The 26,859-nt window shown below is 40.3% G+C and overlaps 1 protein-coding gene across 3 annotated transcripts in view; it reads right to left on the bottom strand.

Moving 5' to 3' along the window:
- The window catches only part of ADGRD1 (adhesion G protein-coupled receptor D1), a 152,300-nt gene that overhangs the window by 54,301 nt on the left and 71,140 nt on the right, over nucleotides 1-26,859 (bottom strand). For all 3 annotated transcript variants that reach the window (XM_014962568.1, XM_014962561.1, XM_014962577.1), the window contains 2 exons: nucleotides 15,947-16,020; nucleotides 13,881-14,004 (listed from right to left, as the gene is read on the bottom strand). In XM_014962568.1, the coding sequence (XP_014818054.1) occupies nucleotides 13,881-14,004; nucleotides 15,947-16,020 (198 nt within the window). The remainder of the gene's footprint in view (nucleotides 1-13,880; nucleotides 14,005-15,946; nucleotides 16,021-26,859) is intronic.

Below are 26,859 nucleotides of genomic sequence, written 5' to 3'. Positions count from 1 at the left end.
TGGTGTTACAGTTCCTAGGAAATATGATGCAGCTCTTTAGTATTTTTTCTCTTTCAACCAAAGACACATTTCTTTTTCCTGACTTGGGTAGCATCAATTACAGAAACAAAAGGCTTCTGTGTGCTGGACCAGCTTAAAAGGTCCGTCTAATTTCTATAAAAGAGCTCCTCTCCTCCCTCAACCCCCAGAGAAGCCATGTGTAACCATTCTTCACAGATTATCCCTGAAACAGGAATAACTTGTGTGGTAAATTGGGCAGTTTAGAAGTGATTTCCTCATCAGGGATATTCATGTCCAAAATGCATGGACCTGATTTCATGATTGCTCCAATACACATCTCTTTCTCTTGCTACAGGTGGCTCGCAGCTCTACAGAGGGAGGAGGGGAGCAGAGGAAGCTTTTCCAGCTTCAAGTCACTCTGAAATCAATATTTCTCAGCAGTTCAAGGCTTTCTTTCACTCCCAACACCTGCAGTGAGAAAATCTTCCCCACAGAGGTCAAAGCTGCTCAGTGCTCATTTAGATTTACAGTGGTGTATCACGGCGCTTGCATTGGCAAAGGCGGGTAAGACCTGCCAAGGAAAGGTAATGTCTTACTATCACACACCAGTACAGGAGATACAGGGGATCCATCTAGTGGAAATGGGCAAAAATCAAAGCCTTTTGTTATTTCCATAATACATCCGAGATGAGGTAATGATCACACAAACATCCTTTCTAACTAATTTCCACCATAACTACACATGCCTCTAAGACAGTCTTTCTCTGGGTTTTAGCTCATTCTTCCTTTCAGAAACCCCTGCAGGGCAAGACAAGACATGGATGAAGTTCTTTTAAGTGGAGACTGTATTACTTAGAAACAAAAAAAAAGGAGTGGGGAGGGGGAGAGGGGAATCTCTTATCAACAAAATGTAGAAAATTCATTCAAACCTGAAATAACCTACACAGGTCCCCACATCTATGAACTGGAAATTACTCTTGCTCTGGCAAACGCAACCAAAATCTGATGATGCTTTAAGAATGATGCTCTTAAATCAATACCCACATCGGTCTGGTAACAACTATTTCAAAAGCAACGTCACTGTAGATCACATTCTCATCTTGTCTACTGTGACTGACAGAAAGCCTGTAGGTACTTTTGAACCATTTTTTGTTTATTAAGGAAAAGGCAGAGCCTGCAATAGCTGTTCTCAAACTCAACTGTCACGTTGGAGGGGTGCGAGAGAGGGGTCCTTCTTCCCAGTGGCTCCAGCTGGTGAAACCACCTCCTTTCTGTGGGTGACATGAATTGCAGGGGGAAGGATACAGCATGAAAAGAAGGCCTGGAATGACTTCCAGGGTGTGGAGCCTCATTTCTAAATACAGGTATATGGTGTGGGAGAGAAGAGAACCTGCATTTAAAATATCAGGTCTCTACTTACTTCTCACAACCCAGCTATTACAGCACAGCTGGATGTTGTGTGTCTATGTTCATACTGTAAGGGACAAGACGCATGTAGATTTTTAGAAATGCCTGGATTGTCAAAGCATTGCGCATCACCAATTAATAAACAATTTCCTATAAATTCCCATTCTTTGATATGAGCTGATTTCATCTCACCTCAGCTTGTATTTTTGAAAATTTTCAGACTTTGTGCACGATATGGAATGTGAGACAGTAATTTGGGATGACCTTGTAGTCAGCACAAAAATGGTAATCAGGCTGTAATGCTATTACTAAAGAAAATAGCATTAAAAAGTACCAAATAAAACATTGAGCAATCTGTGAAGTAATCCCATGAGCCTGATTCTCACACTTGTCCCAATCTACATTAAATTATCCTTTTCTTCTAAAAGCTTTTGCTTCTCTGAGTTTTTAAGGTCATTCTCTTACTCTGCAGCAAGCTGAAAAGCTAGGAAAAGAGCTCATGCAGTCATGAATGTTAGTAATCATGAACACAAAAAGACAGATGTTTCTTAGTTTCAGCTTTGACAAACAGACAAACCAAAAATTCATACTCCATATAAAACTCCCACCCATTTAGTTTAGGCTGTAACACCCTTTACCTTGCATGCATGGCTAATAGCATGGCCAAGGATCTGATGGTTTCCAGAGTTACACCCATCTGCAGTATTGCAGTCTATTGTCTTACTCTTGCTCTCCCTCATAAAATAAGTTAATACATTGCTCAACATTTTTATTTTGGGAACTCACAGGCAACTGGACAGCCTGAGAAATTATTCTGGAAAGATACCAGTTCAGACTCCAAATATCTATTTTTCCTTTATAATGTTGTTAATAATAAGAAAATGAGTGACATCTAACTCCTCTGTTTAAAAATAACTGCACAGGAAGATGAAATATATTACTATAATGGGATGGTAGTTTTCATCTCTGGAGCGTCTAGAAAAGGTCAGTTGAGGCTGAAAGACTTATTCAGTAGGCAATATATGAAAAATTGTTTGATCTGTATCTAGAACAGAAAACCTACTTATTTGTGTAGCATTAATGAGCAACTGTATATATAACGCAGCACAGCAACCCATCAAAAACTAGACGGGCTACAGGAACACAAAATAGCAACTGGCCAGCTCAGAGCATCTGTCTGGGCAGCACAGGGCTGTCTCTGGGCAGCATCCCCTTCCAGTGCCCCCTCCTGTGTGTGAAATCTGCACTCCAGTCCCTTCTCTCAGACATCTGACTGCACATTTTCTGCTTTGCAAAGGGGGTGCTTCAGGCTTTCTCCAGAGAAGGGGACATTTTCTTCTTTACGTGCTGCAAAATCTCTCTCTCTGTCTGCCTTTAGAGGCAACACGTCAGACAAAGGGCTGAGTTCAATTTCTTAAAACAAGGTTTGTCATAGCTGATCCTGAAAGGGTTTGCCCATATACCAATTACAACTTCACAATTTAGCCACCAAAAGCAGTAATTTCATTGTCTACACTACTTTTGAAATCTCCTTTCTGAAAAGCAATTCATCTTCTTCCAAAAAAAGACAAGTTCTTGAACAAAAAAAAGTTTTACAGGCTTAAAAAAATGAGCCCTGTAATCTAAGGACTATATCATACTTACCATTTGTATTTTGGTATTACGTACCAGCAGCACACAGAATATGATATTTTTGCATGTGCTTATATAGTGTATACATTTTATGAAACCAAAGTTATTTGTTTACTGGTAGAAATGTAAGACATGACAGTTATATGTTTCCCTAAATTCAAACAAAAGAGCAAGTCATATTTTGGTCAGCTTTCCATCTCAAAAAACATTCCTACCACAAAGTTACTTACAATGAGGGATGGTTTTCACTCTCTTTATCGAACAGACTGAGATCTGCCATGAGAGGATCAGCCTGGGCTGAGATCCACTCTCAAACCCTTCTGCTGAAACAGTATCTTAGGAGACATTTCTTGTGGGGAGGGAAGGCAGGAGAGGTAGGGGTGAAAAATTAAGGCTCAGCCAACCCTATTGAAGCTGCACCTTTAAAATGCAATCTGAATCCAATTAAGAAAAGGATGAATAATTAACTTTGGCAGCCTGAGTGTTTCAGAGACATTAAAACGCTGGCCTTGGCTGATGAAGCTAATGGTTTTAATTGCCTCCAGAAAGGCTGCTGAAATTCAATTTCAGTCCAGCGAGGGCTTTATTTATATATTAAATAATAATAGCAATACAAATCTCTGTTTTCCTTCAGCTTGCCAAGCACTTTGTTAGGTACATAACATTATGGCGTTTTCAAATTAACATCTGTGTTTAGTTCAGGAGGCTCAGTCTATTCACTGAGACCACAGGAACTATTTTGGTGGGGCCATTCCCAGTGGCACTGCGCAATCACTACTCACAGAATAAAAAAGTCTAACTTGATTCAGAGACTTCTTTTCTCAAGCCACAACGTATCAGATACCACACGTTTAGAGAAAAAAGGCCTCCAAGAGTCCCGCTTTGCAGCGCAATCATCTTTATCAGCCATTTCCAGCAGAACTGCTTTTGAATTCCCATTTTCTATTAACTCCACAACTCCTAGTGATCGCCAATAAAGTGCTACGAAGGGGGTTTTTCAGGATTAAAGAAACATTTTCCTATAGCCAGCCCAGGCTGGTAGCTGCTTATTTAAAATTTTTCACTGTGACATGAAAAAATTTCCCAAATATCCCTGCCAAGGTATTAATTAGTAATTTTAAAAGCCCACGTCGTCTTTTCAAGTAGTTCTGGGCAAGATGTCATCAAACAGTAGGTAATCTGCTCATTACAAATCTCACACAGCAAGATTTTAGTTCAAATGAAGCCTGAAGGAAGCATGGTAGGGAGGAAGGACTCAAGTTGTGAAGTGGTACCAAATGATAATAAAGTTTGGGGATTAGAAAAGCAAATATTTGCAAGTTCTTCCTCTGTTTGTGTAACACAAAGCAGTGTGGGTTTTCTGCCTTCATTTCAGGCCTAAGACTTGCAGTATTTCTCAAGAAACGCATTTAGCATTTAGCTCCATTTACAGCAGATTATCCTCTGAAACTGAAGGAGCTACTTTTGTCCATACACCCAAGACTTGTACATCTGTTATTTACTTTCTGTTCCAGCAAGAGCAGACTCACCCTGTTCTCCAATTAATAGCTGAACCAAAGTCCATCAGAGGGCTACAAGGAGAATAAAACCCAGCCTGGGTCCCGCAGGCTCTCGCAGGCAGAGAAACGGTGGTGTCTTGCCAGACTCTGAGATTTTTTTCAGAGCAGTTGAGGATAATTAAATACCCAGCTCCCAGTAAAATTCAATGAAAATTAGTATGTCTGCCTCCCTTATCCCAGGCTTGGGCTTCAATTCAGAAACGTCCATTTCGATGCAGGGCTGTGGCTAGCTGTGGCTTGCACCGCAGCCAAGAACTCCAGGTACCCAGCTCTGAATTTCCCCTACCCCACACTTTGGGGAGAAAGGGCATAAAAAGGCCAATAAAGAAGACAGACTGAACTCAAGAGTACAGAGTGACTAAATTTAAAGACATTCAACAGAGAGCAGTGATGGATAAAGGTGCAGTATCATAACATTTTTATACTGCATGGGGAAATCCTTTAGTCAGCAAGAAGATCTAGCTGCCAAATAGCTCAGTGCTTTCATATTCACCATAGAAAGGAAGTCTATGTTATTTTGTTAAGTATTCTGATTAAGATAGAGTCCTGTTTCATGCTCCTCAAACAAAAGAGTTCTTTTGACCATTAGAGCACTCTTAAATATTAGTGCTTTTCCAAAAAAGTCATTTTTTGTTCTCCTCTGCTGAGTGAAATTCAGTAACTGCCAAACCATTCTCTAAGGAATTTGAGGAGTTTAGTATCCTGCAGCATTAGTCCAACTTTTTCCATGTAATTCTATGGGATTAAGGACAGAAGAAAGTCTCCCATTTCCTCCCATCAAAATCAACAGAGCTGTACTCGCACAGGAATGGAATAGCAAAAGAATGAACAATGTCTCTGAGTTAAAAATCAAGATCAGTGCTCAATTTTCAGGAAAGATGAGCATAAGCATAGTTAGGACAAAAGAAATATGACACGCAATCATATGTGCACACATCAGTGAGATGTGTTCCTCCATGGGGACAACGTTCACTGCAATAAAATGGAGGGGGAAGTAGAGAGAATGAGAAAAAGCAAAGAAAGTTTAGAAAGCAATGCTAGAATAAACACAAAGGCTGATTTATCTTTGTTCATCTGATGGGTAAGGGCTGTCTAAACTGTCTGTAGAGATCTCTTCAGTTAAATAAACTGTCAATGGTAATAAACAAGGACAAAAAAATTGCAATGCCTATATAATTTTTAAATATGCAACACAAAAGAAAAATTACTGGACTAAGGCATTATTCTTTTTATGTTCCCATCAATGAAAAGCATGCTGAGAAAAGTAATTATATTAAAATTACAAAACGGCAGAAATAGGAGAATGCCACATTATTTCCATTTCACTGTCCTATTAGAGTATATAATCTGAACCTCAGCTGGCTGAAATTTTTAAGAAAAAAGGTTATCATTTCAGACTGCTATTTTAATGCCCCCTGAGTGCAGTATTTGATTAATAACTGCAATATTAGATTTAGGAAAACAAGGCTCCAAACTTACAAATTATAGACCTATCCCTTATATTTTTAAAGCATTTCACAATATTAGGACATTTAAAAAAGTCCTTATAAACACAAATAGATGTACTTTGTCCTCAGTCAGCCACACATTGTCAAAACTTGCTGTCAAACTCAGCTATAACAGTGAAAAAGAAAATAAAACCACACATGTTGCCCCAAAGAAGAAATTTGGGATGTCTTTCCTTTTGTAAATAGAACCTCAGAGCCAAATCCCCCAGCCTATTCAAAATTCTGGGCTCCCTAAAGATGCCATGGGTCGTCTCTACAGCTCCAGCTGCAAGATCAGACATTTTTAAACATCTTCTCTTTTATAAATGCTTCTCTGCTTTCATGCCCATTGGTGGGCAGCTTGAACTACATTGATTGATCCTCCCTTCTGAATTATGGAACAAGAGCTACAAACAGGATGAAAAATGAAGTCATTTCTAGCTTTAGAAATGCAGAAAATGTGTTTAAAATTTGAACAATTTCTACCACAGATTGTACGACACTATTACTTTGCTGGAAATGTCCATCCACATGTGAACTTTATAGTAGTCATTTTTATACCCTCACAGTTGGAAAAGACAGAAAGAGGAGAAAAGGGAAAAAAAAAAAACCCAAAACCAAAACAATTTAAGAGATTGGTCTAGGAGCCATAAATATTACAGCTGTGTCCTGCATCGGTCACTTGGGGGAGGGCGACCCAAACGTCACAACTCTATTCGCTGTGGGAGACAATGATTTCCCCTTTAAAAGGATTTTTGAACTCTGGGTCCCCAGGTGTCCACCATCCTTTTGCTGAAATGACATTTATGTGGCAGATGGTACAAATAGCCTGGCATGCTTTGTAGTTGTTGGATCACTATAAAAATAAAAACTGCCAGATGGCTGGCATGTTTCCTGGCAGGAGCATAGGGCCCCACTGACTGATGAGGGGAAGTAAAGCTGCCCAAAATAAAATAATAGTGTCTGAATTTTCTTTGGAGTGCTTTTGAAATGCGGCTTACTCCGTGTAGGGTTTGATTCCTGCTGTCTAGGAAGTACCTTGTGACATCCCTCCCTCTGACTGCGCTCATGTCTCTCCTCCCAGTTGGATCTGTCCCCCTGAGCCCAGGACCGGGACCGCTCCACCAGCCGTTTCCCCCCAGCCCCAGGCACCACTGGGTGCTGGGTGCAGGAGGTGGCATTGCAGGCTGACATCTCCCCAGGCTCTGTGCCCACAGAGGATGCCCACTTGAGGGAACATCTCTCCCTTCCTCTGCTGTTCCTGCCCAGGTCCAAGCCTGCAGCACAGCGCAGGACTGTTGTGCTACAGCACTACAAAGCCACTACAGGGAGCGTATCCCCCTGGGTGCCCTCTGCTTGGGCTTGCTCCAGAAGACACAAACATAAACCAGTATAAACACGTCAAACTAAATGGATTATTTTTTTTTTCCTACCGCAGCTATATTAATGCACCATTGTCTCCCTAACTATAACACTGCAGGGCAGCTGGCAGCATGGCTTTGTTCTGACTGCACTCCATGAAGCCAAGGCTGGAACACTCTTCTGTGGATCACAGAAGGAGTAAGACAGACGTGAACTCCAAATGCACAGCTTTAGCAATGATTTACTGTGAGGGACTTTTTCACTCTTACCTCAGTTTCCCCCATCAGAAAGAGAAGCTTGAACAGAGCAAGGAGTTTCCCAGAGGAGAGGTACATGAATTAATTAATATCTGCACAACCTCTCTGAACATCCCACTGACACAGTTTGTTGGGGAGATGCAATTGTAAAATTCTCAACCTTACTAACTTGATCAGAGTTGTGAAAAGACTTCTCAATCGAGTTTCCAAATTCTAATCATGTGTTGACCTTAATTACATCCATGCAACTTCACGAAGGCAATCAAGGGCTGAGCATGTCCCTTCAGGAACATTCTGCACATCTTCAGTCACATTTTACCTTCAATTAACTTATTTATTCATTTAAACTAATTGATGATCCCTAATCTCCAAAACTCCAAATAAATGCTATCACTTCTCAAGTTAAAAGCACCATGATAAATGGATCTCAGCAAGCAAGCATGACTTTGGGCCAGCCGTGACACAGACATAACAGCAGAGTGATAAAGACACAAATAATTTCGGCGTTCCATGTGGGCCAATCCATCAGCAGGCTAACAGGTCAGTGCCAGGCTGACATCTGAGCACCACATGGTTGTAAGTTTTTCCAAGATGGTTATTTCATTCCTGAAATAAACTTGTTACAACTGCTAATCCCCTGCATCACCTAAAGCAGCCAAACTGCATCCCTGGATCTCCAGCTAATCAGCAGCATTGTTCGTACCATTCTTTCACAATCACCGCAAATTTAGTGTGTTCAAGCTCTTTCTGAAACTAATATAAAAGCCCGAGTAGTGTTCAACTACACTTGTAATCTGAGCGTGGTTTGAGCAAATTCTCAGCATTCAGTGTTCTTTTTCACACTGCCGTATAGCACACAGATATCAGAGTGGAGGTTCATTTGTCACATTTAAGTTAAAATTCTAGAATTTAGAATTTTTCTTTGTGACCTCCCTCTTTCAATTTTTCTCGGAAATATTGGAATAAAAATGCTTTTCCATCTCAGCAGATTTTAGTCTTTGAAGATTACTTCCAGCTGGCATACAGTAGAATAGTGACTGAATTAATCTAACCTGTTTTGAGTAAAGATGAAGAAGAAAAATCAAGAACTTGCAGCTTGTTCCTAAGAACTTTCTTGCATTTCTATGCTCCCTGGAAATTAGACCCACCTGACAGTCTGCTCCATAAACATCTCACAATTTGTCAGCATTCCTCATCTCACAATACTTCAAGTATTCAAGAGAAAGCACTGTCAGATGCAAGATACCCTACAATTCTGTTCCTGTGAACATCTCCATGAAACAAAATGAAATCCATGTGAGACATTGCAGTTCCTCCCAAGCCAGGTGCATAAATTATTAACACAGTTCTGTACTTTTCTAATAAAAACACAGTGATAAAGAATCTTGAAAATATATAGAGGCATTTATGCACACAAAAAACCCAAAAATTGTGTAAAATAGAGAGATCTGCTGGATACTGGTGAAGGTGTGAAAATGAGCTGGACCAGTACAAGCAGTACAAGGGAGTACCAGTACAAGGGAGGCACTGGGGCAGGTTCACAGTGCTTCAAGGCTGACAAGGTCTGGATCATGCTATTGTTCTCTAAGTGGAAAAAGCTAGACTTCACCACGTGAAGGAACAAAAAGAAGGATTTAATCAAGGAGATTCTTGCTCAAATTTAGCATAACTCAGAAGAAAAAGTCATCATCCTTGACAAACAGTTATCATACATGCTCAGCTCTCTAGTCAATTAGAAATGCATGTATTTGTGTGGCAGGTTATTTCTAAGGTTACTCAATACTTCAGTATTTGTTGCTTAGAGACACCTTGGCTTTGTCTGAACTCAGAGAGTATGCTGTACTCTCCAGTTGCGAAGAGCAAACTCTTTAAAACACTGCAATATCTCATTAATGGAAAGCTTATGCTTTTTTTTTTTTTCCTTTTTTTTTTAAGCAAAAAAGAAACTCAGTCTCATGAAGAGGAGCTGAGCGAGTCAGAACACTTATTGTACTGAACTCGTCTCAAGGGTTCATGGATTTCTACATCAAGTGTTTTCTCCCTAGGGACTTTCTCCCAGTCTGAAGCTGCTGCATACACTCTGGTCTGTGTTACATCTCTATAGAACTCTTGATATCCCCCTCCTTTTTTCTTTCTTTTTATTGTTTTCTGTGCATCTGCCTGCCCTTCTGCAAGGGGTGGTAGAATTATTCATGCCTGGTTTTACTGATCTGCAGACTGGTGGATTAGGTTAAAGGCTGCCATGGAGCCCTTTGGAGAGGATCTCTGCCTGTTTGTGCTGCCCTGGGAACTGCATTTATCAGTACGATAGGGAGAAAGGGAAATTATACTTTCATAAGAGAATGCAAGTGTAAAGCACTCAAAGTAGAATTCTCATGAAGAATGAAGTCACTTTTTTGAACCAAAATACAGCTTTTGATGTAAACCTCTCCAGTTTTCAGGCAATCAATTTCCAATAATTTATTTACATTTTTCATGAAAAGCAGACCCCTTTTTGTAAGAAACAGAATCTAGACAAAATAATAAATGTTCTGTCAAAAATAGTGTTCATGTGGAAAAATGTCATCCAGTTCTATTTATATAGCCACAGATATATAATAGATATATAAACAGAACTGTTCAAGTGTGGGCAACTGCATAGTCCCACCTTCCCTTTTTCTTCTCTTATTATCTGTGAACTCCATATATGAAAAGAAAAACAAAATATACAAAAGTTCAAGATCAAATATAACATCATTGCAACAATTTCTTAGAGCACTGACAATCTAGTATTCCAGCGGGTGATTTATAGGGGCCCTTTGAACCTTGGCTCATGAATTTCAGAACATGGTGAATAAACATGTATATGTGTTTAAAATCTTCAGCATATTAACATTTATTTAACCGGGTTCCAAGGACGCCTGGGAGAAGTTTCCAATTGTCTAGTTGATTCAGTAGGCTCTATTGCTTAGACATGTGAAGGAAACGCTTAGCAAATGTTTTAGGAATTTGTAACTGAGCATAGTCTGCTTGTACAGCTCAAAAGCCAGGCAGCTTGTCTTTGCTTGAAGCTTAGTTTTATGCCAATTACACAATGAAGATATCAAAATTTTTTTCACTGGTTAAAGAAGTCACTACCTCAAGATAATCCTAAACCGTCCATTAAAGGGCATATCTTGGTCAAAGATTTAGGATGAGATCTTCTGCTGAACTCTGAGGGACTCCGTAATGGCCAAATGAGAGAAACTGGAATTAAAGCACATTGAAGGGACAGCGTCCTTCATCGGCTTGTTAGAAGCAGTATTACCTGACACCTGCCATGGTCCCACTCTCACGGCCACCTCGCCGTACCGTCCTGCTTGTGCAGGTGATGGGAGGGCAGGGCAAAGCAGCCACCCCGAGGCATCGGGCAGGGTCATTGCTCTTCAGACCAGCACACATCCATCCTACAGTGCATTTATAAATTCTGCCAATTGAGGTGCAGGCAAAAATTGGTTTTAGGCAAACTTTAAGAGGTTAGAAAATAATGCGTATTTTCTACCTAACCTGCACAATCACCTATGGAAAGCTACAGCAAGTATTTTGAATTTTCAGGGATTTGCCCTAGGAACACAGGGACTCGATTCTGGAAATACCACAATCACCTTTCAGCATTTCACTTTTCCTGCCACAAATTTATAAATTCCCTTATTTTTTCTGTTCAGAAATGGGATTTTAGGTGGATGGGGTCAAAATGCAACAGAAAATGAAGGGAATTAAGTTTCATTTAAAAAAAAAATCCCACTATTTTATACAGACTTTTACAGTACTACGTCACATAGGGAATGTTTTTATGCATCAGAGTGACTTGGTCTGTGTGTCTCACACATCCATGCAATATCTCAGCAGCACTTTTCATTTTGTTTTCTAAACTACCATAAAGAAACAAAAGCAACACAAAGCATTCCACACAAACTTTAGGAGATGCATATGCAGTAGACCAAAAAGTTAAAAAGGAAGAAAATATTGAAAATAGAACCATTAAACAACTGTGAGGAACTGGACAGTCCATTCATGTCCAGCCTTTCCCAGTTATGCATTCCAGATCTTTTTAGGAAAGCTTGATTCCAAAGACTTTGATATAAAATATCTTTGATCTCCAATTACTAATATTGCATCTCAAATCTGTTTATTTGAAAGACAGACCTTTCCAGACTGAACTGTTGCCCAGTAGAAAATTGACTAATCTTTCACTGGCATTTAATTGGTGGACACCCTGTTTAATCCTGGCTACATCCCTGTACGCTGCTCTTTAAAACAGGGCTAATAATGGCACATTTCCCCCATTCTACTTTTGTCTCACAAGATGGGAAGCTCTTCAGGCAAAGCTGCATTTCATTATGAGTACAAAGAGTTCCTAGAAAAATACCAGCTGGGGTCATTAGGTGCATTGCAAGTAATAAAGATAATAATAATTAGATAAAAACTGGTTGACCTGAACAAGATACCCCCATCTTTAAATGGTTAGACTAACACTAAGGACTGCGGGTATTAATTAAGTTCTTTGGATAGCAGAGACCATCTTGTTCTACACCGTGACCCTGACTTGGTTGGCATTACACCATCTAACCAGGATTACCATGTGAATAGTTGTGTTACTGAATCAGTAACTCCTAATAGCAGGCCGAGATGATTCATTCCTTGAAAAGATTTCAGAGCTGCTCAGTGGTATAACCCTGATTAGAGTTCCCTTATGCTGCAAGCTCACTTATGTATATATCTGCAGGAACCTCTGTGCCACCCTCACGAGCATGTGCAGCCCATCCTGCAGCAGTAGCTGTCTCGGCAAAGCTACTGTCTAAAAGAAGGGCAAACCCATCATTCAAACCAATTGACAGGAGCCTGAGACATGGCCATAAAGTCAATGCCTCCATGCCAACAGAGCTGACAAAACCCCTTTAGCTGTAGCACAGAGCACACCACGCTTGTTAGCAGCACACAGTGATAAATATGACAGCAGGACTCCTACTGTCCTGCTGAAGCTCTTCTTCAGTCTGTTAAATTATATTATTAGGATGGTGTCTGTAAAAACCTGAGAATGTGCCAGAGAATATAAATTCAACAGACAAATCGTATACATTTCTTTAAATGTATGGTTTGTTAATTATTTCTATTATACATTCATTATTTATTAACCAAGGGTTGTCCAAGCACAGCTTCATCACTATCTCCACTGGATCCTCCCTGACAGTAGCACACCCAAATAAAGCAGTAAAAACATATTTCTCATGCTCATTGCAGTGCTGTCTGTTTGTCTGCTAAGAGCCAGGAGGGGGTTTTACCTCGCCTGGTGCTGAGTTTTGTAGAGGGAGTACTTCAACAGGCACAAACCAGCACTTCACCTTAAAGGAGCAGACACTCTGCTCCACCTCTGAGGAAATCTCAAGGCATCATAAAGTATCATGAAGAGAAGAGCACGACTAGTGAGGAGAGCAACACGTTTGCCATCAAAGCTTCATCTGAAACCAGTGATGAGTATGAATAGCAAGCATAAGGTCCTGGGTAAACAGGGAATGTTCTATTCCAGCTGAAAAGAGGCTCGCTCAGTAACGCTGGACAAAGGAACTGAGCATAAAGAAAACTATACATAAGGAGTTCACTCTCAACCCTAAAGTTTCATTTTCTTTCTCATGCTCCTTCTACACAAGCCCCTGCTTGGCAATGAGGTGAAGAAACAGCAGCAGGGAGGCACTTCGAAAGCTGGAAGGGACAATGACAGGGGCAGCCTGGCAGCAGAGCTTGCTTCACATGGTTTCAAGCTCAGCTGTTCATATTCTACAAGTCTAGTTACCAAAGCCCTGAAACAGCCACATCTCGGCTCTCTGTCTTGAAAACAAATCATAAAAGCCAGGGTCATGTGTAAAACATCTTCTAGTGCTTTTCCTGCCTACTACTTTAACAAATCATGCCAAAAGGGTGAGAATAAAGAGAATTCCCACCTACCTTAGATGTGTTTCATTTCATGCTTCATTTCAGTTCCCAAAAGTTTTAAAAAATATAGTCAAGAAGTATTATAACATCATCCCAGAAAGAAAGATGTGGAATAAGTTGGGCAAAAATGAGCCCAGTTCCAATCACTTACTGGTGTGCTGTGAGGATGCAACTCATGTTTATGCTTCATTTTTAACAGACAGATTTATTCTTTTGCTTTATCTCACCTTCAGAGGCACCACTTGCATCAGAATGGCGAAGTTAGTGAGGTGGTTACAAAGACACACTGAGTAGTTGAGGTCGCCACTCTCACGCACACAACCTTCATTAGACCAAACACCAGTTCCATTGCTGCAAAGCACACAAAAATGGAACATGATCTCTATCAAAATGCATCTTATCAGGTTAATTTCACATACATCGTACTGTATAGGAGATAAAAAGGTTTGAAAGCCATCTCAGGCTGGAGCATTCACAAACACTACTAGTGTCTTCTCAATTCCACTGTGAAAATAGTTAAGGAAAATATTGACCAGAACAGGACCCAGATCAGACCCCTACATGAATGTACACGAAACCCCTCTAGAGAGGGGTTTCCAGTTTTATAACCAGCGAATAATAACATTTTTTCTTTGCATTGTGCAACCCATGTATGGCATTTCGCCTAGACCCAAATTTCTGTATTCTGAGAACCATAGTATCAGACAAGTCAATGGTCTTGCCAAAGTCAAAAAAGTAAGTGTATCGTATCTGCTGCCTCTTCCCTGCCAACTGTCCCACTCATCCGGTCAAAGTACGTAATTCAGACTGAGTATGATTTCTGGTGACCCATCCATGCCTCCTGGTTTGAGTCACTCTTCCTTAGGGGCAGCAAGAGCAGCTCCTTCTCCACCGAGCACATGGCTGGGCTGGTTGTGTGGCCTGATCCCAGGGCTGTGCAGGAAAGCCATCCTTGTGAGTTTGCTTCTTTCTGGAGCGAGGGACACTCAGAAATCCCTGTGCTATCACAGCCCTGAAGTGGAGTGGGGACATAGAAGTCACAGCCACACATCTATGGGGTGCTCCGTGGGCTCAGGAATTGTAGAACACTCACCCAAACTGCCTGCTGCTTAACCAATCATTACTTTTGATATTATTCTGGGCCCTGAAGCTAGACTGAGTGATCTGTATTTTTCTTGTCTCTAATTTTAAAGATAGGTATTACCTCACCCTTTCTCTCTCCTTTGGGACCTCCTTGAGTTCTCAAAGAGAGTCTGTCGCAGGTCAGAAACCAATTGCTTATTCTTTAACTACCATGCACTAGGGAATATGACCATCTTGACATAAATAAAATTCATTTGGAAGGACAGCTTTCATATTTCAGTCTCTATCCTGAAGCAAAGCCTCAAGGGCCCAAGCCCCAATGGAAAACAGGACAGGAACAATGCCCCAACCATATTAATTCATTTCAGTAAAATCTGTTTCTAATTTACCGTAATTTGTGAGTAACCGTAACAACAAATAACTGCCAACAGCTGGGACAGTTCAACATACTTGTAACCAAACTTCAGTAAAACAATGACAGTGACCTCCCTTATGCATGCAGGGTAGGAGGGATCACAGCACTGTGGGCCATTGCAGTAGCCATTAAACTTATACCATTATGGCTCAAAAACTGTTAATCCCCATGAGATTAAAAATTCAGTATTTGGGTTCTTTCTCAATTAATTCAGTAAGAGCAGCGTGTTTGGAAACCAAAACCAGAAATATATTCAGAACTAAAAAAAAGCATAGCTACTGCTTTCCCATAGTTCCCATTTTTCGGAGTGAAATTTAAGGTGATATTTATGCCCTTTTTAATTCTAATTTTCATTCAGGAGCATAGCATTTCTCCATTCCACACACTGGCCAAAATTCACAGCTCTGAAATACCGCTCTCATATGGTGTTGTGACACAGGCACAGGTCCAGTGAAAACAATGGCTCTGCTGGAGCTTTGCCATCTTGAAACATCCGAGCATCTGCCCAAGTGGACATACTCATAAGCCCAGATAAGCACGATTTGTATCAGTCTGCAGTTTTGATTCCAAAATTTTTCAGTCTCTCAATTACCTACCCAACATGTGAATAACAAGTCTCCTACTTAACAGTAAGAAGCCACTATGAGATTGTGTTTTTTGTAAACCCGTGGCTCCATTTCTTTAACTATTTCCAGGAGTGAAAGAGAACAAGAAGAACAATGGTAATATACAGCATCACAAACTAAGCGTAATTTAATTAAAGCAAGTTAAATAATTTGAAATTATGTAACATACCTATAGTCCAGAAACGCACAGTAAAGATGAACTCTGTTACTCTTATTTAGTGCTTGGCTGTATTGTCTAGGAGTCTGCAAGAAAGAAAATATAAACCCTGAAATTAAAAGGATTAAATTCTGCTATTCAACTACTCAAAATTCTCATTGTTATAATAACTTCAGTAGACTTAATTTAGATTAACAGAGCATAACTAAAGCAAATTTTGTCAGTTTTTGTGGCTTTAACAGGAACTCCAAACATGCAAAGGCTGGTACTCAGTCTTACTTTTACACACTGGGATTAAAATCATGTCACTTTGAGTGAGAAATCTGTGTCCCACTTAAGTAAATAGAAAACCAGGATTATTTATTGTATATATGTACAAATATATGTGTTCATTTTTCCAGGATTGTGGCATTATTCTTCACCGTATATTTGGCTTCACTGGGCTTTGTTCTAATTGGATAATAAGAATCTCACATTTTAGGATTAATAACACTGAAATATGTGCATTAAAATGACCAACTCACAGAGATTTTTCTTTCCACAATAGTGATTATTTTAAAACACAATCAAACTGAAAGAGCAATGCCATAATTCAAGATTTTATTTTAACACACCTTAGCATTATGATGACATTAATTTCTATCTTCTACAAACAGATTCAGCCACTAACCCAATCTTTTCCATTCAGGAAGCTTTAAGACCCCATTCTCCACTCTGTTACACCAGTTTCTTGACAAAATAATTCAAATTGTATCGGAGTGAAAAATAATAGTTTGTTAGAGAAAAATTATGCAAACTAGATAATTTCCAGGATCTGTTCAACTCTTTCTAATACATAAATCCCCAATTTCCACATTGTGCTAGACCCTACCTTAAGGCATTTGTTTAATTGCAAGAGCCTCCAGCACACACACAAAAAAATCATCAGTGAATTAACAGCCCTCAGATTATTGCAACACAATTCTGCTGTCAAGCCGAAAGATAACCAAGTATTGCTTTCCTTGTTTAGGGAAAGAAGGAAAAAAAACCCCACCGCCTCATCATGCTGAAACTCAACCAAGAACACGAAGTCCCTGATGCAATTTTCCTTCTCCTCACCCACAAGTCCAACAACAAGTGTCAGGCACAAGGTAGCACAGTTCCCTCCTTACTAGTGATAATAAAGCATTTCTGCCTAACCCAGGACATTCACACATTCATACTGGATTTCAAGTAGCTCTGCTGTAGATAAGGCCATTTACTTCTTCTTAACTGACATCTCTGAATAACATAAATGGAATTTTCTTATCTGCTTGAGCAACATCCCTGGACAAAACGTCTTGTTCCTTGACTCACACTGTTTTCCCTAAGCCTTCATCATAGAAACAGCTGAGATTGCAGGTTCAGGTCCCACAGAAGCTGAACTTTGTGAAGAGGAAAGACTGCCACATATCTGCCAAGGGTCCCTATTTTCCCATTTGCCTCTGGTGACATCCTGCAGCCTTTTCCCACGTGGCAAACAAAGCCAACGGTAAAACCTAACACTATCACAAGTGTGCCACACTGGGAAGTGATAATGGGACAAGATTCACATCCCCCATCACCAGGAAATATCTCACTGATATAACCCCCAATCTGCTCAAACCCCAGCCCTCAAGCCACTATCTTTCCAGGTGTAGTAAGAGAGATGTAGTAAAACCGAGTATATGATGTTAATTAATACAGAGGTGTCCTTCCTCACCCGTGAATGCCCTTCCCCATCGCTGGCTGCCCTGTGAAGGCTCCGTGCAAGGCTTCAGTATCAAACTGGTATGTTCCCTGCTAGATCCATCAATCCTGAACTTCCCATTCCTTTCAGAAAGTGCCCCACCACAAGCCTCACCTTTAACAACAGCAGGGGTCCTGCACACCTTCCAAATCACAAACCACCTATGAAATATGGAGTGTCTTTGAGAAACTGCTTCCTTCCCGTAATCCCACCTCTTGCTGCTCAGAGTATTCTTGAGAGAACTAGTTCAGAAACTGCAGAAGACTGATGAACCATAAGCCACAGCTGGAAAACTGCCTTCTGCAACTTCAGTTAATTTTAAGTGTTACTGGCAGCGTTCATTCTGTTGTACCAGCAGTAAGGGCATGCAGCATAATGTTCGCCCATTACACTGTATAATGTTATGTCCATCATGTCTATAGCTTTCCTGAAGCAACTGAGAGAATCCACAGTCAGTTTGTATTACAAATTACTTCACTTGTATGACAGACAAACAGTGACTAACAAAAAAAAAAAAAAGAGAAAGGTCTGATGTAATAATAGCTAAGATTATACAATAACTATCATTTCAGATTTGTAAGATATGTCTAGATAAATCTCGATTCTTAATACACTAAATGGAAAAGGCACCGCAGGGTCAGGTTGGAAGAAGACATAGCACTTCAGTTGTGTATCTTTTTATACAAATAAATCCCAAATGTATGTTTTACCCTCAATTAAGTATCTCTGGCAAGAGGCAAACTATTGTTCTTCTCCATCTTTAAACACAGATGTCACTCATTAGACAAAGAACTACACCAAGTGAGGCTATACAGTCTCTGAACTGTCCAGAATTGTACACATACCCATATGGAAAACGAATAGATAAATAATGCATATACAAGAAGGGTCCATACCAGTTTGCCTATGAATATGTCCCATGTTTTAACACACACGACGTAGACCTCACAAGGCTTTCCAGTGCCATTTATGATAACTGCATAAAATACTCATCTTCTCAGACTTCGTTGAAGTTCTGCAACAAAACTGTCACTGGAATAGAAAGCCCCTCAACATATAAGAAACAGGCTAAAATGAGGAATAAACCCTCTCTGATCTTGCACAGCTCTACTTCAAAGCACTTTCTAATCTATGAAAAATGAACTGACTGTACTTCAATACTGCACTTCTTAAGTTAAACTGTGTGTGACAGCTTGTATGTGACTTGGATCCTGTAGCACTGAGGATATTGATTTAATGACACTGATAACAGAAAGCTTAATATACAAGTAGGCTTTTACACTAAAAGATTAAGTCACTTCAGTGTTTATAAATGCCTGTGAAAGGACAGTTTATGCAGCTTTCAGTAGTGTGGAGAAGGAAAGTACCAGCACGTTAAGTAATCCGGGATCGTGCATCAATTCTCCATAATCTAGATTCTTTATATCAGTCCTTCTGCCTGGACGTGTGTGCAGCTTCTTCAAAGAAGAATTACATTAAAAGAGGAAAACAACCTCTTGCCACTGAGAAACAGTGCAACCTCTATGTCTCTCTGATGGAACAGGTATCTTGAGGAAGGACTGCCTCTGTTCAGCATCCCTGATGCTAACCACTGACTCTCAGCAGATTAGTCAGATTTACAAGCAAACCACAGAAACTCACTGTATGTGTTGAGAGCATATAGAGGATGTGCATGGATGTGTCATAGGAACACAGTACTTGCATTGCTGGGAATAAGGCACAAGGCCGTGGTTAGCGGGTGAAAAGGCCAAAAAAAGAAGGATAGGGGGCTGAACAGGCTGCTGGAAACCTTCAGGAAACCCCAGTTGCAAGAAATGTCATGAACACAATTGCAGAAGAAAAACAGTCAGCCAGCTGCTCCTGGGAAGGCTTGCCAAGGGAGAGAAGCCAAAGAGAGGGTGGGGTGAACCTTTATGTGATTAGCTTGTTTCTCCTCCCCTGAATTTAAAGAGCAAATATTTAGATACATAGTGGTGGCCACCAAGGGAGGAGGGTGTGCACCTTCCAATTCAAGATATATTTTTCTCCAATGTGAGGGACAAATCTGTGGGTCAGATCTGCCATTGATCTAAACTCAGCAGCTCTGACCCCAATGTATTGGGTGCTGGACTTCCTCTCATCCAAAGTAGATGACAATTTACCCTATTAATTTGAATTTGGAGTTCACCTGTCTCTGTTTACAAAATACAGCATTTTGTCTAATTCAGAGATTTTAAAGCCCTGTCTTCTTAACTTCCAAAAATGCCGTGGATTATTTTGAAGGTGGCAAGAAAAGACACTAAGACAAACGAGCCTCTTGTCAGTATTCTTGGGTCTTTTGTGTAGTTCACAGCCCCACTGAAAGATTCTTAGAGATGTATGAACTAAAAGCACTTTTGATTCTGAGTCCCAGATTAAATTAGAGACTAAAATGATAGAAGGATTTCCTGTCCTTACAACACCATCCTGACTGTTAGCATGACCTATACAGGACCACATGGTTTATTAACTTTCCTTTCCACCTTATACAATTCACTTCTCCTAATTAACTAGAAAATTAAAACTTTAAGGTACATTCATCTATTCAGTTCCCTGGAAAAAGACAGAAAGAACGAGAAAGAAAGATCTCCCCTTTTTACAGTGGCTATACTGGCTGTTATCTTCCAAGCTGTGAGAAAACATTGCATTGCAACAGACCTTGGGCTTAGATCACCCATCTACTTTAATTTAGAGTTTGACTGATTCACCCTAAGATGTAACTAGCATATCTAATGAAAAAAAAGGTTACAAATTGTACAAAAATGAATTTAGCTTATCAATAGGGAATTATACAAGCCAGACCTTCAGTTGTTCCCTTGTTGTCACCAGAGCTATGCCGATGCACGCTTACTGAAGCAACAAGCAAAATACTGCAGGCTCCCAGGGTCAACATAAAAGCTTGATGAATGTATTTCTTAATGGTACAATCATACAGTTAAAAAATTAAAAATCCGTGATATCACAATGGGTGGAAGACTGGCAGACAACTATATAACAGAAAAAAGCAGTGAAATAACAGAGGCTATAAAGGCATCTGAAATTAGAAAAGGTTGCCATATGTAACTGAATATGGATTGGGTTTGATCCTTCCTTTGCCTGAGGTTAAAAATGGTTGATGAAAATTTTTCTGCAAAAATATCGTTAATTGAATGCTACACCAATAGCCTTCCCCACTTCTCAGAGTTCTCCATTTAACAGCTGCTGTATTGGGCAAGCAGTGTGAGAACAAAAAAAAGTAATGAAAAAAACCCATGAGCAACAGACTGAAAAACGTCTTGGCTGCTCTACTAGATCGCATTTTTATAAATGCGAAAGAAAAAAAGGAGGAAATGGATGATGAAATTCTCCTGGTATTTTTTTTCCTTTAATTATTGTGCATAGTAAAAAAATGTGATTACTTCTGAATGTGTGCAGCATCAGAAGATCTTGCTATTTTTCTTAGATTAGCAAGTCTGCATCCCTTGAAATAAAAATGCTGTCCTCTTAACAGGATCCCATCTTTCTTACAGCACCGAACAAAAGGGGCTTCATCCAACAGCTGCCAAGGCAACATCTGACTACTTGCAGATCTCAGTGTGGGCTGTCAGGCACTGTGCATCTGCAAAACAGTTGTGCATAATCTACAGAAACTGAAACTATTATTCGGTGCTCATCTTTCTTCAGCTCGTCTCACTGATCCATTTCCAGTTGTCTGCTCACAGCACAGGTGGGCTTCGTGGCACCGAGAAAAGCTGGGGCAGTGATTGCTGAACGTACTCTAAGTGCAACGTCATAACAGTGTTAAAAGCATAAGAGCTCTTCTCTCTGGTTTTGGGCGCTAAATAGCATAAAAGTTAGATTTTCCAAACTGCTTAAGGAAAGCTACAATTTTGGGTACAGAAACTGACTGCAGCCTTTGAGTTAAAATTATAAACTCCCTAAATACACATGCATAGCTCCCAAATGGCTTTTCTTCAATTTTACGGCTAAAAAATTCCCACCCTAACATAGAAGTTACACTCACGTAGATCCCTCAGGCAGTTAACACAACAGAGCACCCGGGGGTCAGCGCCGAGGGCTGGACTCAGGAATTTCAGAGCACAAAGTACCTTGCTCAGCCTCACTAAGCCACGTATCCTCTGCAGACTATGCTTTCATACATTCCTCAGTTTCAAGGATCTCAAATATGTAACAATATATTTCTTCCCTTTTTCTTTCTCTTTGGCCTGGGTCCATATGGGCACAGTGAATGTTTTGTATGTATTTGTTAACGCTGGGCAGTGACAAGTAGTCCTATGCCACATTCTTCCAGCTTGGAAGCCAAAACTATTGAAGCTGCAGCACTGCAGTGTAACGCCATGCCAAACTCCCATTGGCTGCAATCTGGATTAATAATACTCACAATATTGTTGTAAATCACGGTAATAAATGGAAAGCACAGAAAGCCTGAAAAATAGCCAGAGAGAGGAGAAGGTTCATTTCCATGAGAGATGCATGGAGCTGATTTCAACGAAAGGCACGCACAACTAGGAACTGCAGGATAAGGATCTCTGAAATTCCATTTGGGCAGCAAGCAAGTTACATCAGTAAATATTTGGTGTTTACAAATTTTAAATGACAGTCAGTGAGAAATGGGGCTCAGTGTGGCAGCCTTTCCTTCTGCGAGCACCAATAAACACAGGATTGAACTAATGATCTGTATGAAAAGCTGCCTTAATGCTTAAGTTTCACTTAAATCATTTTTTTCAAAATGATTTCTCATGCCCCTTAAAGCACAGTTCTGTTCCAAAGAGCGACAAAGTGAAAATATTAATATTCTCTCTACAAATAGCCTCATTTAAGTAATTAGCAATACAGCAGTCAGATGGTTTGAATATGTCCTTACAGTTCAACAGTTATATCCGTATGTAAGAAAATAATGTATATGTACACAGATGATTTAGACATCTAAGGATAGACTAAGGAGTGCAAAGTTAAGTCACTGCTACTGAAACACCTGGGTCATGTTTTCTCACTTCTTTGAGTTTTAACAAGTCAACTCAAACAAGAGAACAAGCGAGAGACAGTTTCTTTCCGGCGCGTTATTGATAGAGTTGTTTACGCAGAGCCAGTGCCATCAAACTTGCTGGGACACTCCATGTTGCCTCCAACTGACTCAGGGCATAACCTCCAACTAGATTACTGCTCCAAAAGTAATGAATGCAGTAGGGCTCCAAAGAGATCTAATTTCAATCAGGTAATTTAAAATGCAAGTTATTTCACTCAAGGTGCCTGTGTTGAAGCAGTTACTCATTGCTTAAAAGACCTTTATTTTGTTTTAATGTAATGCGGAGCAGCTTTTCTGCTCTCCCCATCTCCCCTCCCATCCAGCACACGCTCCGAGCTACCAGAACTTCACACCAGGCAGAAGATGAAACCCAGCTTGAGTGTCAGGGCTCAAGAAGAAATTATCGAACTAGCATATAAATAAATAAAAGGAAATCTATCATTGTTTTCATCGGTAGACGTACCTGAAGTAGAGATGGCTGAGAGGCCGTACACACCAAATCCCACGGGGCCGTTCTCCCCCAGCCAAGATCTCATTTATGCCTTTTATGCTCGGATCTGTTCTAACCCAGTCTGAGGTAGATGGGCCACGCTGAAAGTCAACTTTGAGCATGGATAAAGCAAAGCTAAAAATAGAAAACTACCCCAAACCTGGGCATTTGGCCTGATTCTTCCAGGAAGTAATTTTGTGAGATACTACTTGCCAAGACGGGCTTTTAACGCAACTGGGTGTTGTGTTTATTCCTCTGGTCCAAAATTGTGTTGCTTTATGCTGCTTCTGCACTCCTATGCTCCTTGAAAACACTACTTTTAATGCAAATAAAGTCAAATATTTATAAACTTGTCTGTGCATACCAGCCACCAGTCTTGCAAAATTCTAGTCACATACACTGCTAGGAGCTTACAGGCCTTTTTGGATACATGAATGAAATATTGTTTCAGCTTTTCCCCACCCTCCTTATAATCAGCATAATAAAGTAGATTTCGTGGTCATGCTGATACAAATTCATGATAACTTTCCAAAACTGCTTAGTGAAATAAATGACATTGTCTTTTGTTGAGGTTTTTTGTTTCCTTTTGCTGTGCCTTTTTCTGCTACTCTGCATTATTATATAAAAAACTTATTGCTTTTCTAAAACAAGAAGCAGATGTTTCTCCTATACACCCTGTCTTAATCTCCTCTATTTTTCTTAACTCGTGTGAAAGTACTGCTACAGGAAAACAACTGTTCTGATTGATACTGAAAAGGCTGTTTAAAAATGGACACGTTTTCTAATCCAACAGAACCGTAATGAAAGAGGTAAACAAATCTTTTTTTTTTCACCACTCACCTGTAGTATTTTGACATAAGCAGAAACATTTCCCTTTGCCATACAACTGTCCAGGCTCAATGCAGAGCTCTGTAACAGGAAACAACATCTAGGCAACGACAAAGGCTGTGACAGGGACCAGAAGGCAGGCATAAAGCATAATCCCTTAAAGGGATGCACAGAGTAGGATCAGTTTTAAGAATACTTTTCCCATTAGGTAATATTTCCACAATTCTTAGTTTCCAAAACAGTGCTCGGGCTCTTCCTCCTGATGGTTTTTTTTTTTTTTTAACAAGAGAAACATTTGCATCAGACGTGAACCATTCAAGACACTCAGATTAACATTTAAACTGCAGTTGTGATTCATAATTCCCACGTTACTGGGGCAGAGAGAATTTAAACCAGAAACAAGAAATGGGGACAACACAGCACTGCCTGGACAGGAGCTGGGCACTTTGTGAGTTGTGCCGCGCTGCCCACAGAGGTCAGTGCCCGCGAGCGTCTGCTCCCATGTCTACAGCACAGTCACCATGTCCCAAACAAGTCGTGCCCGGATTTTTATTTCACAAAGCTCAGCTGAAACTGAAACCCCATAAAATAGAGGTTCAGTCCCTACAAATAACAAGCACCAGCACCAAGTTGCACCAAACTCCAAAACGCCACGAAGCTGCAAAGCCCAGCAGCGATGGCAAGTCTCACTGGCACTTTCTGGTTTCAGTTTTACACACTTCTTCACCAAACCACAAATGAAATCTGAAGAAGCAAACATCTCTGTTTCCTGCAAGACTGAAAGTTATAATTATAAGAAAAATCAATCAATATTCACTCATATTTATAATGGAGGAGGCTTTAGAAACTATTCAGGCAATTTTTCACACGAGGAGCACACAGTAGTTAGGCCAAGATAGATTTCCAAGTGAAGAATCAATACACATTACCTTTTCTAAGTAGACCAAAAGAAAACGCACAAAGATGTCCTAATTTTCCTGCACAACGACCAAACAAATCCTGTGTCCTTATTTCTGAAGAGCACAAGGACTTAGACATCTTGGAGCAGTGAAACATTAAAATTTCGTGTGCTCTGCATCATAGTAACAGGAATAATGGACTGTTTATGGAATAATTGGGAATAACGCTTTTATCTTTTTATAAAGACTTCAGTCCCTGCACTTCACCTCCAAGAACAAAATTAGCTTCTAGGAATGGCTAACTTCGGGACTCTGGGATGCAAGAAGTCTGACATGGCCAAAAACCACCCATGAAGCAGGATAAAGACAGAGGGTACCATGGGAACGGGAATATGGCATGGGGACCAGGGCTGCTGGTCCTGGGGAAGGTTCCCTGCACCTCCTTTGGGAGCCCTGTTAAAGCCAGGGAGGTTTTACCCAGGGCTCCAGTGGAGGCACAGTCCTGGCTCCCATGTACACCCCTGGTGAGGAGAAACAGAGGTGACAGCAATGCAACAAGAGCTACATGAGCACCCAAGGAGCCAGGTCTTCAAGGCACAAAAATCCTTTTGTGTGTGCTCAGCAGGTAACTTAATAGGACTCTGGTTTATGACATAGGCATGCTAATATGAATAAAACTGTGCTCCTGCAGGAAAATACCAGCTTCTTCAGATGTCACAAGCCCATTCATCAGCTTCAGTGAGAGTTTGATCAGGTCTGCATTACACACTTGGAAAAAAATCAAGATTTTGCAAAATATTCAGTTGGTTCATCATTGTACGTTTGTAGAGTCATCGTTGCTAACATCTCTTTCCAAACAAAGGACTGTGTTTTAAAGGGTGTTTTGAAGATGTGATTTAATAAAAGCTTTCAGAGGAGTTTTAATAATTCACGTCAGAAACAGAGTACCAGGCTTAATGGTAAAAATATTTACCACTCAGTACGTTTGTTGCTACTATTTTTTTCTGGGACTGGATTTATATGTTAGCATTTTCCATTCTCATTAAAATCCAGTCTATGCGAATGTTGCCTCTGAAAAGCAATGCCTCACATTCTTTGTGAATTATATGTGGCAGCCTTTGTTTTATATTGACCCTTTCAGCTCTTACATCCCTTGACTAGCTGCTAACCATTTATCCTTTCCCTGACTCCGCTAATCTCCAGGGAGCGGGTGGGACAGGCAGTCAATGGAAGCAATGGAGTATAAATAATGACAGAGTACAATAAACATTCCAGTTGCAATGCCACAGCTTATGACAAAGACTTTCAGAAAGATAGAGTGCACAGTCCTTCTACGATAAGACTGTTGTAACCAGACTGGAAAATATTACAAAAAATTTATGCTTCCTTAAGGCCAAGATATTCAGGCCCACTAGGTGAGATAAGGGAATGTTTATTCTGTATAATCAAAAAAAATCACTTGGACTCGTGACACTTAGTCTTATTCCCAAACTCACTTTCCCCATGTGACTTTTCAGTTTCTTTCCTGTCTCTCTGTGTTTCATTTCACAATCATTACCCTACCTATTTAGTCTGCAATGTCTCCGACTAAAATAATGACTCCCGCATCTTGTTATGCTTTGCGCAGTGGGAATCAAGCTAAAGTCCACAGAGACCATCACAGATGCCTGTGTTCACACACAGCCTAACGCTGTGGCATTTTCTGGTAACAGAGGGGCATCTGAATACCTCCTTAAGTACCCGGTGAACCCAGGGGCTTTCTTTCCCTGACCTCCCTCCCCAAAGTCTGGGTGGCCCACTGCTTCACTTCTTCCAGTTCTAGCAAATATACAGCCACAGAGTAAAAATGTTCTGAAATAAAGTAAACCTCAATGCAAAATCCAAGTTTTCTATCACATTAATAAGCCACAACTGCTG

The sequence above is a fragment of the Calidris pugnax genome, unplaced genomic scaffold (assembly GCF_001431845.1).
Source record: "Calidris pugnax isolate Ruff unplaced genomic scaffold, ASM143184v1 scaffold32, whole genome shotgun sequence".
Taxonomy (NCBI): domain Eukaryota; kingdom Metazoa; phylum Chordata; class Aves; order Charadriiformes; family Scolopacidae; genus Calidris; species Calidris pugnax.
This window is presented reverse-complemented; position numbering and strand designations above follow the sequence as displayed.